The following is an 11684-nucleotide window of genomic DNA, read 5'->3' as shown; positions in this document are numbered from 1 at the left end:
GCGGAACGCGCTTCCGGTCCAGCCCCGGCTACGGCGCCCAGTGCGGGACTCCCGGCATGCTCCGCGCGGGGCCGGGCCGGGCCCAGAGCTGCCAAAATGGCCGACTTCGAGGACCGGGTGTCGGACGAGGAGAAGGTAGGGAGCGGCCGCCCCCGCCCCGCGGGCCCCCTGCTGCCTCACGGACCGGCCCAGCCTAGCGCTGCGGGGCGCCGGGAGCCCTACAGCGGGCAAGAGCTGCCCGTGGCTCCTCCCTTTCCTCGGGCCCATTCAGTTCGCAGCCCCGTTCCGTTCCCACGCGCGCAGCCCCAGCTCTCCGCCCGCCCGCATCGCTTCGGTGCGGAGCGAGGAGCTGAGGGGACGGGGCGTGGAGAGAAAGGCTCGTATTGAAAAGTGGAGAAAGAATAGATCGTTCCTTTGACGCGGGGATGTGGAAAAATTGCTGTCTTAAAAACAGCGCTGAGTTGCTACAAAGGAAAAGCTGGCAGCCTATGGCCATTTCTTTCCCACACAGCACAGCTAAAAACAGCACCCACAGCTAAAAACAGCACCCACAGCTACTCTTCCTTGCATCGTAAAACTATTGCATGTGGGTTTTTTGGGTTTTTTTTTGCTTTGCTTATTGCTTTGGGATGTCAACATTCGTAGATCCTCAGGGATTCTGTGAGCACACAGTTTTATTTTCCTCTCCAGCTGCCTGCTCGTGCTTATTGACAGTGGCTGCATGGTGAAGGAGGCTGGCAGGGCCTTCTGATCGATGTGGTTTTAGATCACAGCAGCATCAAAACGAATATTTCAGAGCAGAATTGGTGTGGAACTGAAATCTCTCCAGTGCTGTATCAAATCTGTGACCTGCTTGGCTGCTGCAACAGAAAGCATTGCGTTTGAAATGAAAATGAAGAACAAAGCTTTAGCAAGTTTGAGAGCAAAGGAAGTGAAGTGAATTGCCTTTGGTAACCTCGCAGGTCATGAACAGAGCTGGAAAGTAGAACCAGATCCCTGTTTTAGGCTATAACTGAACTTATCTCTCAGTCTGGGAGCGAGAATCAGGATTTAGAGTCAGCTGGGCTCTTTTTCCACTGCATTCCCTGAAGTCTGCAGTTCCTTCACAGCACTTTCAGAAGGATGCATCCTGCACTGCATGTGCCCCAGCGTTTCATTTGTCCAGGCAGATAGGATTTCACTTGAAACAGGAACCCTTGTTCAACTTTGTGTCCCAGCACAAGCAGGTTTGAATCAGTCTAAGTAGCTCCATGCCTAGCACTGGTAGAAGATGGTAATGAATTCTAAGAAACATGCAGCAGAGCTTTATTACAGCATCCATTTAATAAACAAAGAAACCAACAATCAAACAAATGGTAAAATTCATTTATTCCCTCACACCTCCCATCCTTATAAGCCTCACTTGAGGAAAGCCAGGGCTTGGGAACCAGGCCTGCTGCAATGTGTTTTCTAACTTCTATTCTGCTGCTGTTTTGCCAGCTTTACCAAAGAGCTGGGCAGCTTCTCTATCAGCAGCTCTCCCCATTTTGGAAAAAGGAAGTCAGTGTAGTTAGCTTGCTGCAGAGCTACCTGAAATGGCAGCGATGGGCAGGAAGTGGGGCAGCTTGCAGAAAGCCTTATTTTCATGCTTCTGCAAAAGAACTTCCTGCCACTGTGCTGACACTGCTCCGAAACAAACCAGACCTAAAAACGACAAGTAATAGTGATTCAAATGCTTGGCATTTAGGATTAAGTTCTCTATTGTCTACTTCTTGCACTCCGCTCCTGATTTCAATGGTTTGATTTAAATGCTTTTTATTTTATTGCTCTTCAACAGAATCAATGCAAGGGCTGCTTTAAAACAGTGAGTGGTTTTCTGTGGCAGGGCTTGCTTTGTGTCTGGTTTTGTGAGGACACATAATGGAAATGAAGTCCTTTCTGTGTTGACTTAATTTTATACATCCTTCCTGTGTTGATTGAATTTTACACATCCTTCCAAGGCAGAGGAATGTGGAAGACTAAAAATCCCTCCTGCAATATTTATTTCCCCCCCCCCCATATGTTTTATCAGAAACTATAGACCTAGAAGTCCACCTCCTATAACCATGCTCCCTTTCTACCATACAGAGCACAGTTCTGCAGCCACAGCATTGTGTACGCAGAGTAATTTTTATGGCTTTTAGAGGGTTTTTTTCCATATGTTGAGCACCTTGTAAAAAGTAATCTGTTCATCTGGAGAATTAATTTGCAGTGCACATTCTAGTGCAGTCCTCCCACTGAAATGAATCTTGGCATGAAGTGGTACATGAGCTCCAAGTACTGTATCTGCAAATGCTTTGGTGCAGTCTGATACAGCTGTACTGATGCTAACACTTGCACTTTCTTAGAAAAGCACATGGTATAATTTCCAGAGTGTTTCAGCCCTTCAGGGCTGTCTGTCAGAGAAATCCACAGAGGATACAAAACAGAAGCATCCCTCTTAATTACTGCTGGGTTATCTTCGTCACCATCCGAGCTTCCAACAGCGAAGTCTTAACAAGACTGTGAAGCAGTACATCCTAATTACAGTTCTTTGGACAGTGAAAAGTTTCACACAATAAGAACGACATTACTACAATCCTGACATACTTATCAGCCTTCTTTAAAAGCAGGAAATGATGAGAAAATGGTTTTACATTTTTACTAATATGAACTATACAAGTTACCAACTTAAGTCAACAAACTTCAGTCTAAGTTTTCCACTCATACTGCATAATTATTTCATGCATGAAGAATGCACATTTTTTCAAAATAGACTCTAATTTGGAAAGCAATCTATTTTTATCTGAAGCTCCGCCCAATTAATGCAGAGTTGTTACTTGATACTGTTGGAATAAGGCAATTTACCCTTTGTTTGGAAAGGTGTGTGTTTTCTTTCATGGCTTGCTTTTAATCATTATGAGACAATTGATACAAACAACTTTATTTAAAACATGGCAGACAGGAGAGAAGCAGAGTGTTTTTCCAGCTGTGTCAGTAATTCAGTTGAAATAGGTGAATACTCCAAAATAATCCCAGACTTGTATATGGGATTTTTGGTTACAGTGCAATTTTATTTTTCAGAAGGGAACTGCTTTTGTTTTTACAGCCTCAGTTTACAGATATTTGGGTATTTTCCTTCCAGTTGGCCTTTTCTCTTATTTATTGTATCACAGTTCCAGATGCCTTAATTCTTTCCCTACAGTGACAGCTCATGGCTGGACTGTGCTGCAGTTTGCAGTAAAAGACTGCTGCAGGATAAGGGAAGGAGTAACATGCCAGAGCAGGGTGGCAAGTAATCCTTGAGAAAACATGTGCCAGAAAAGCTGGTACACTGCATGGAGTAGTTCCAGTTCTTTTTGTTAACTACAGACTTCAAAGAGACAATAACTCTTGAAAGCATAGCATGACATCGATAACAAGAAACCAGGACGTCCTGTAACGAAGCCCTATTCAGCTCCTGACAAAGTCAGCAACAAATCCATAAGTCAGGGTGAGGTTAAACAGGTTTCCTACACTGTTTCCAGATAGGTTTAGGGTCTAAGACTTTGAGTACATACACTCAGTGTTCCTGCACAGGTCATCATGCTGCATGGATGAAAAGCTAAATGTTTGTGTAATGGATACACAGATACACATTTGCATACAATATTGCAACTCTTACAGAGAGTTAAACAGTACTGTGAAGGTTGAACAGTTCCCATTTTTTTTAGTTACCCATGTGGAGTTGGCTCTTCTTGCTGAGCATCTGAAAAAAATACCTAGTCTTATGAGACTGATGGTTTCCACTTTGAAAACACACACCTGGGTTTCTCCCTGAATCTGATATTTAGTGTTTTTGTTTAATTGCTTTGGAGTAGGTTGCAGTATGTATGAATTCAGTAAGTGGTTTTTGTCTTAACAGGTGCGTATAGCTGCAAAATTCATCACTCATGCCCCTCCTGGAGAATTTAATGAAGTATTCAATGGTAAGTAAAGAAAAGCCATCAGTAGCATTTTATTCACATCTCATTCACTATGAGAGACTGTGTCGTGATACATTGCTTTAAGGTCAAGCAGAAGTGGGGAAAAGCATGCTGCCATTCTGTGACTACTTACCCTTAATAAAATGATTTAATCAACAAGGTTTATGTTTGTACAGTTGAAAATTAGAGAAACATTTGATCAAAAAACCAATAACTTACTTGAACACTCCCTTCTCCAGATGTCCGGTTATTGCTTAACAACGACAATCTTCTCAGGGAAGGAGCAGCACAGTAAGTATTCATGTTTCAAGCATACCAAAAAGAGTATGCCTCTCTGTGGTGGTAGTTTGACTTACACCCATCATGCTGGAACAAAGGAAGCCATTTGTTCTATTGAGAGCAGTCTGCTGTAGTTCCTTATCCCCCACTGAAATATATAATGAAAGGCATGGCTGGTTCTTTTTAAAAGGCTTAAATTGGAATTTGTGATGTAGAGGCCCTATATAACTGACAGGAAGGCAGTCTGCCAAAAAGGGTAATTCTGCAGCAGCAAGAATGGCTGATCTTGTTGAAATGTGATTTGGTGAGCAAGTGAAGCCTGAAATTCTGAGTAGTCCTCAGCCAATGCTTAAAAAAAAAAAAAGCTGCCTTCAAAAAATGCTGTCAGAGCATCTTGTTTACTTGTGCAGTCTCATCAGAAGGTGCCTACATGTTATGCATACAGGGCTTCTGATGTTTTATTTAGGTCTGTGTGACACATCTGTCAGCAGGTCTTGACAGAAGAAAATTGTTATAAACATTAGTCTACTCATATTTGTTTACCTTGCTGCCTGTTTTGCATCAGCTTGCTCATTTTCCCTCAGGCTGCCTTCTGTTCTACTTTTGAACTCTGTACTTTAATGATCATTAAATAAGCCTGGCTTTAGACCCAGATTATTACAGCTATCAATGTGTGGATTATTTGCAAGTGGCAATTTTCCCTGTAGTATGAGTCACACCATGTACTTATTACTAAGAGAATATAAATGTGTATGTACAGCTAAATTCCATGCTCTTAATTCTTAACAGTGCATTTGCACAGTACAACATGGATCAGTTCACTCCGGTGAAGATAGAAGGGTATGATGATCAGGTAAGGAAAAACTTTACACTCAAGGTTTGTGTTACTGCCCTGCACGGAAGCAGTAAGTATTTTGTTTTATCAGGATCTTTATGATCTTCTTCCTACCTGCAAGTTATCATCTTTCCTTCTTTCCCCACACCATCCTTGCATTACCAAATTGTTGTTCTTGTATAAGAGGCAGAGGTGAGATCTTCTTAGAGCATTGTCTGTTACTACCTGGTGACTAATTCATTGTTAGGTAAAGCTCCACACTGAAGTCATTGGAATTCCAGTTCAAGTATGAATGATTAAAGATTGCTGTTTATTTAAAGATTATTTAAACACTTTACTGCATGCTCACAGTTCCTACTGATAGGAGTGAATTCTTAGTGTTATTTTTTCCTGTGGTCTCACATTTATAGCAGCATAAGAGCATTTTGATTACTGTTTCTTATTTTTCAGGTCTTAATCACAGAACACGGTGATCTGGGCAATGGCAGATTTTTAGACCCAAGAAACAAAATCTCTTTCAAGTTTGATCACTTAAGGAAGGAAGCTAGCGACCCCCAGCCTGAGGACACAGAATCAGCTTTAAAACAATGGAGAGATGCCTGTGACAGTGCACTGAGAGCTTATGTGAAAGATCATTACCCCAATGGCTTCTGCACTGTTGAGTATTCACCTTGTTTGATGGAAAATCTTTGCTCTGTGTCATTCAGTACTTTGAGTGGATTCTGTGCTGGGCAGTGCTTTTTGAGTTTTGTCTTCACTGGTGTTTTGGCTGATTTTGGAATAAATTCAAGAAGGGTGTAAATAATTTTGGTATGCACATAGTGGTAAAGATTTATTAGACTATTGTTCATATTCATGACTGCCAAGTACTTTAACACCTGCAATTAAAGAATAGGAGGCATTATTTGCACATAACTACAGGTGGAAGTGCTGGACAACTTAACTAGTGGTACACATTCCCAGTGAGATTCCACAATAGGAAGCCTCCACAGCACTGAAGTTGCAAGTGGTTTTCCTCAGCACTTGTGCTGATTTAACTCTTTTTTTCCTGAATACAGGTTTATGGTAAATCTATAGATGGACAGCAGACAATTATTGCTTGTATTGAGAGCCATCAGTTCCAGCCCAAAAATTTCTGGTAAGACTACTTACACAGTATTTTCTTCCTTTACTACACTTCAAATAAACCCTTCCTCTACTTGCCTTGAAAGTTAAGATGCCTTTGGCTTCTCAAGGGGTTCTGTTTCTCGTTCTTTAGTCTATTTTTCCTTGCCAGCCCCTGATGCTTCCCTAAGTCATAGCTCAATGACTTACCCAGAGAAAAAGCAGCTAGCAGGGCTAAATAGATACCCCCTTACATATCCCAGAGCATAAGTATATTGGAGCCAGCCTGTAACAGATGCATGGTGTTGGAACTATGCTTCAGAAATTGAGTTCATTGGCATATAAAGCACTTCAGTAACAATGTCAGAGCAGCAGGACCTAGTTGTTCACATTAATTTAGCTTTTTTTTTTTTTTTTCTTAGCACTTACTGCAAATACAGTTTTCATGCTTCATCTGTTTTTAGGAATGGTCGCTGGAGATCAGAATGGAAGTTTACCATCACACCACCAACAGCTCAGGTGGCTGCAGTGCTCAAGATCCAGGTGAGCTGCATTGTCTGCAATAACAGGAAAAACTGCTTGTCATACACTATTGCATTTGCTCAAAATGAGATGCTGAAACTCAGCAAGTGTCCTTCTGGAGTCAAGATATTACTAAGCTATACAATTCTATACAATTCAAGAAATTAATTCTTAAAGCTTCATATTTTTGGACATTGTCTACAGCCTGGCCTGTGATTTATTGTATAGTATCATCCTATATGCCTCCAAGTGTTTGACTTTATCAGGCTAAAGCCTATTCTGATTCTATATACTTATATATATGTAATTGCTCTTATTTCAACTCTAGGCGTTTACTGCATTAACATAATCTTGAACAGTCTTGACAAAGAATGAAACCTTTTAGAAAATCCATCCTGCTTTTAGTCTCCACGTAAGCAGAGAAGACTGGCACAACAAAGCTGTTGTGCCATTCTGGTAGCATTTGGGGGCTCTAGGGATTATAAAATGAGTATTAATGATAACCTGTGTTTTGTCTTTGTTTAGGTTCATTATTATGAAGATGGTAACGTTCAGCTGGTTAGTCACAAAGATATCCAGGACTCTGTACAGGTTTCAGTAAGTATGCCAAAACACTTTTTTCAAAGATAAAGCAGCTATTTTATTTCTTAAACGTCTCATGAGGGATATGCTTGTATGACTACATTCCACTGAGTTTTAATTTAAAACTACACTGAGTAGTCACCCTTAGGGTTTTTTTCTTGGTTGTATGAAATACACAGACTCTTAATTGTTTAAAATAAGACAGTATTAGAAAGTACAGTCTCCATTGGACAGCTTACCTTAAGAGTGTCATTTAAAGAGCACAGAGTACACCTTTCTATATACAGGCTATGGAAACCAAGTCAGTATTCTCAGGGAAAAATAAGTAGCCCTGCAGCACACTAGGGGGAGCAGTAGTCAAAATCCCTAGTTTATACCATTAAGGTTTACTTGCCTTTTGCTCACAAGGGTGAGTCCTGTTTCAGTTTGAAGCACAAGCTCAACCTGGTATCTTGAACTCCACTGAGATATCTGTAGTGAGCAGAAGAAACCACTACAAATACCAGCAGCTTTCATCTCATGTTATCCACTGTGTCTGTACTCAGCCTCTCATTTGAGAAGACATCCATTAAAAATGTTATTTTTAAACATGAAAATTGTTGTTTTTTTTTTTTCCCCTCTTTGCAGAGCGATGTTCAGACAGCTAAGGAATTTATTAAGATAATAGAAAATGCAGAAAATGAGTACCAGGTAAAAATCAGTGGTTGTTAATCATGTTGGAATCATATCAATCTTCATTTATGAAAATTGACCTCAAATTGTGCTCCTGACTTAATCTAGCACTGACTTTAAGAATTAGTTAGAAAAGGGCATTAGTTGCCAGAATCTAATTGTAAAGTTATGTGTAATTATTAAGTTTGCTGTATAGTAATTTTAAAGGGTTACAAATGATGCCTGGAACAAGCATGGAAAGGGAGTGGGTGGGTGTAAATGTTTTCCTCTGTGTGAGAGCTTTTTATATTGTCCCAGCCATGCTAGAAGGAGACTTGATGCAGATAAGTCAGTGAGGCACCTAAAGTGGACACTGCTATGTATGTGAGGGTTCAGTAGAAACCATTTACTTACACACAGCCTTGTAACTGCATTATTGATTTGGTTGTAGCGTGCATTCCTCTCATAGAAAAAGGCTTCAGGGCTTTAACAGTCGTGCTTTTTCAGAGCATCTTAGCACTGCTCTAACTGAATCTCCTTGCTATTGCAGACAGCAATCAGTGAGAACTACCAGACTATGTCAGACACCACTTTCAAAGCCTTACGCCGGCAGCTGCCCGTCACCCGCACCAAGATTGACTGGAACAAAATCCTCAGCTACAAGATTGGCAAAGAAATGCAGAATGCTTAATACGGAAATAAGGAGCTGTATGAAATGTTTGTGTGCAAAAAAAAAAAAAACAAAAACAAAAAACAAATGTGGTCCTATGCCAAGTAGATGGTTTCTAAACCAGTGCAGCATATTTCTAGGGCTTTCAAAGTTGACAGGTTTTCTAGCCTCAGAGAGAACTGTGGAACAAATAGCATTGTCTTTGTGTTTTGTGTTTCCTGCCACGTAAGCTTCCTCTTGTGATTGCATATACTGATAGGTCATTTTAATTAAACCACATTCATGGTTCAGAAGTATCGCTGTTTTCAATCACTAATTGTACTGGTTGGAAAACTGCCTAGCTGCAAAAGCCCTATTATAAATACATCTGAGGGTGCAGGGCATTTCCTTCACCTGTATACAGCACTCCAGGTACTCCAGTAAGTTTGTCAAATCTGCCAACAGCTCAAGGCACTATGCTGCAAGTTGTAATAATGCAAGACACAGTAAGTGCTCCCAAGCATCCTTACTACAGACCTCCACAAAGCAAAAGCCTGTAGGCTTGGATTTTACTATACATAATGAGTTTACAATAACCATTACAGAAATTCCTACACAGCTAGCTCTTCCAGGGACTTTTTTTTCCTCCAATCTGAAGATTTGAGCCATGTTCCCTTAGAAGTGAAGGTTTTTGCTCTCCCTTACGTATGTACAGTTATCAGACATCTGCATTTTTATGGAACTCCGAGCTGGATCGCTGCTGATCTGTGGAGACTGGATTAGATTAAAAATGCAAATGTCTGCAAAATAGGTATGTTGTGCTTTAATGCTTTGTGGCAGGTTCATAAAATTTGTATCACAGGTGTATGGATGGATAGCATACAAAATAAATAAACTTGAACCAAAGTGGGAGGAACAGCTTTTCCATTTTGTCTCTCTTGTGGCCAGTTTCTTGTCATACCTAAGGGGAATTCTGGAATTAATATCTTCATTGCTCTTAACTGCTTGCTCCATGTTAATTTGTCCTTCTGTAAAAAATCAAGAATAGCAGTCCTATCAGTTTCTCTGCCTGGGATAGTGAAGAGACGTGCATGCTTTCTCCTCAGTCAAAACTTGCAACTAGTTTCATCACAACATAAAACCCCTTTGGTTCACCCACTTTGCCTTGTTTACACTTGGTTATCAATGGGCCTTTTTTTGCAGGTTCTGTTTTTTAAACTGGCTAGTGTCTTCCTATTTTTTTAATTACACAAAGAGCTCGAGAAGATAGGGACAGGACAGGACTGCCTGTGCATTGCAATTCAGGTTTTGCACAGTAATATCATGTACCCTTTGTGAGATATTTTGTCAAAATAAAATATATTTGTATTTGCTGTTGAAACTGACCGTTCGTAGTACAGGCACCCTCTGTATAGTCTAGTAGAAATACACCAGTCTGTTTTAAAGCCATTCATGTCTGTTCTTTCCTGATGACTGCAAACAGAACTGCAGATGACAAACTGAAAGCTGCCCTGTTACTGCTTGCAAACATCCACCAGCCCTCCCACCCCGACATGGGGACCAGGGAACTGGAGTTGAAGTCTGTCAGGTTCAAAGAAAAAAAGCACCACATTTTAACAAAGCACTTCACCATGGTAAAACAACAGATTAGGGGGTTTCTGCTAATCACCAGTATTGTTGCAACATCTCCTAACCTCCTGCTCAGCTTGTGTAACAGCACTGGATACATGCATACCATGCCCAGAGTAGCTCCTTTGGAGGGGACTTTCTAAATCAACATAAATCCTAGGTCAGGCACATTAGACAAAGCAAGACTGCCTTAATGCTAGCAGTGTTTGTGCTCTGCCCTGTTTGCACACAGCTGTGCTCAGTGCTGCTGAAGGACAGACCATACCTTCTGCTGGCAGTGTTTGCAGAAAGGTTTCCTGCCTGTGCTGCTGGAGGAGGTGAAGCACAGTGCAGAGGAGATGCTGTGGCTGTGGGCCTATCCAGACAGGCACTGCAGCAATTTCAAGAATGTGAAGCTGAAACAGAGGCCGGAGATAACGCTGCACACAACAGAACTTTTATCTACCAGCACAGCCTCAGCCTCAAGGCCAGTCTCTTCCTGCCCTGGGTTACTTTGCAAGTAGTTCACTGCTTGTCCTAGCTTAACGATTGAGAGGACAGAGTGTTTTACCTTCAGAGAACCTTCTTTTAGGGCCAGTTCACTCCCTCGCTGACCTCCTCACCTTCTTGCTCCATCAGCTTCCTCTGCAGCACTCACCTATCCTTACCCTTTGCCCAGCTCCTTAGAAAGGAAACAAGATTCAGCATAACACTGCAGCTGAGGCACTGAAGTGCTGGTGATGACACATCCTGAAAGCTGCTCTATCTGAAAAGCTGTCAGCTGTTCCCAGCCAGAGGTTTCAGATGAAACTGAGGCCAGCTTGAAACTGGTACATTGGTGTGCAGCCACCAAACACCGAGCCCAGCCACTCACAGCAAGGGGGCAACGCAGCTTGACTAAGCTAGTGAAGCTGACAGTTTTCCTACTTATTTACAACATCAGACTTTAAATTCCCAACATCCTAGAAGTAGAACATGACAAAAATGCTCAGAAACGACTTTTTCCAAGAGCAACATCTGCATTTTCCAAGCCTCAGAGCCCTCCCACAACCTGCCCAGGACCCCAAAGCATAGCCAGGAGTCACCCAGCTGCACTGACAGCAGCCTTACCCCAGCTCCTCGTGCTGCAGGCAGTCCCAGGGCCTCAAGCTGCTTCACAGGAGCAAGTTGAGAATCCCCCATCCCTCCTAGGCAGGCTGTAGAATCAAAGCCTAGAAAACTAGCAGTAGAGACAAACACCCAGCGCTGTCGCCGCCCTACTTATGGAGCAGCAGTGCGAGCTGTGAACCCACACCCCTCATCACTGCCTACAGCACACCTGGGTGCTCCTCGTGGAGCCTTGACAGCACAGGACTGAGCCCGGCCCCCCGCAGCTCCACTGCCCGGCCCTGACCCCCCTACCGGATGCGGGCTTTGGGCTGGGGGCTGGTGGCGCTCGGGGGGCGGCGGAGCGCGGTAGGGGCGGCCCCATCCCCGGGCGGGCGGTTCCGTG

The 11684-nt window shown here is 42.5% G+C and overlaps 1 protein-coding gene and 1 long non-coding RNA gene across 6 annotated transcripts; one reads left to right on the top strand and one right to left on the bottom strand.

Moving 5' to 3' along the window:
• Positions 1 to 30: 30 nt before the first annotated feature.
• On the top strand, positions 31 to 9500 carry CAPZA1 (capping actin protein of muscle Z-line subunit alpha 1). Of its 2 annotated transcripts, XM_031605703.2 has the most exons (10): positions 32 to 135; positions 3902 to 3965; positions 4202 to 4253; positions 5031 to 5094; positions 5527 to 5733; positions 6135 to 6214; positions 6645 to 6723; positions 7228 to 7299; positions 7912 to 7974; positions 8486 to 9500. In XM_031605703.2, the coding sequence occupies exons 1-10, from the start codon at positions 97 to 99 to the stop codon at positions 8624 to 8626; spliced, it is 861 nt and encodes a 286-aa protein (XP_031461563.1). In that variant the 5' UTR covers positions 32 to 96; the 3' UTR covers positions 8627 to 9500. The 2 variants fall into 2 exon arrangements, with proteins under 2 accessions (XP_089980770.1, XP_031461563.1); XM_090124644.1 differs by lacking the exon at positions 7912 to 7974 and having other exon boundaries at positions 31 to 135.
• On the bottom strand, positions 1591 to 11674 carry LOC116236885 (uncharacterized). Of its 4 annotated transcripts, none has more exons than XR_016459887.1 (5): positions 11303 to 11674; positions 10764 to 10874; positions 6610 to 6737; positions 4182 to 4328; positions 1591 to 2520 (listed from the first exon to the last, which is right to left on the bottom strand). It is a non-coding gene; the product is annotated as an uncharacterized LOC116236885 (long non-coding RNA). The 4 variants fall into 4 exon arrangements; XR_016459886.1 differs by lacking the exon at positions 10764 to 10874 and adding an exon at positions 7679 to 7755; XR_004168638.2 differs by lacking the exon at positions 10764 to 10874.
• Positions 11675 to 11684: the final 10 nt, after the last annotated feature.

The sequence above is a fragment of the Phasianus colchicus genome, chromosome 25, assembly GCF_987193195.1.
Source record: "Phasianus colchicus chromosome 25, bPhaCol1.hap1.1, whole genome shotgun sequence".
NCBI classification, from domain to species: domain Eukaryota; kingdom Metazoa; phylum Chordata; class Aves; order Galliformes; family Phasianidae; genus Phasianus; species Phasianus colchicus.
This window is presented reverse-complemented; position numbering and strand designations above follow the sequence as displayed.

What these genes read in the sequence shown, in the direction of transcription:
- CAPZA1 (XM_031605703.2), top strand. Translation starts at nt 97, where the DNA reads ATGGCCGACTTCGAGGACCGGGTGTCGGACGAGGAGAAG. An exon ending in CTCAGGGAAGGAGCAGCACA is followed by an intron (nt 4,254 to 5,030) that starts GTAAGTATTCAT and finishes AATTCTTAACAG; the next exon opens with TGCATTTGCACAGTACAACA. An exon ending in ATGCAGAAAATGAGTACCAG is followed by an intron (nt 7,975 to 8,485) that starts GTAAAAATCAGT and finishes TTGCTATTGCAG; the next exon opens with ACAGCAATCAGTGAGAACTA.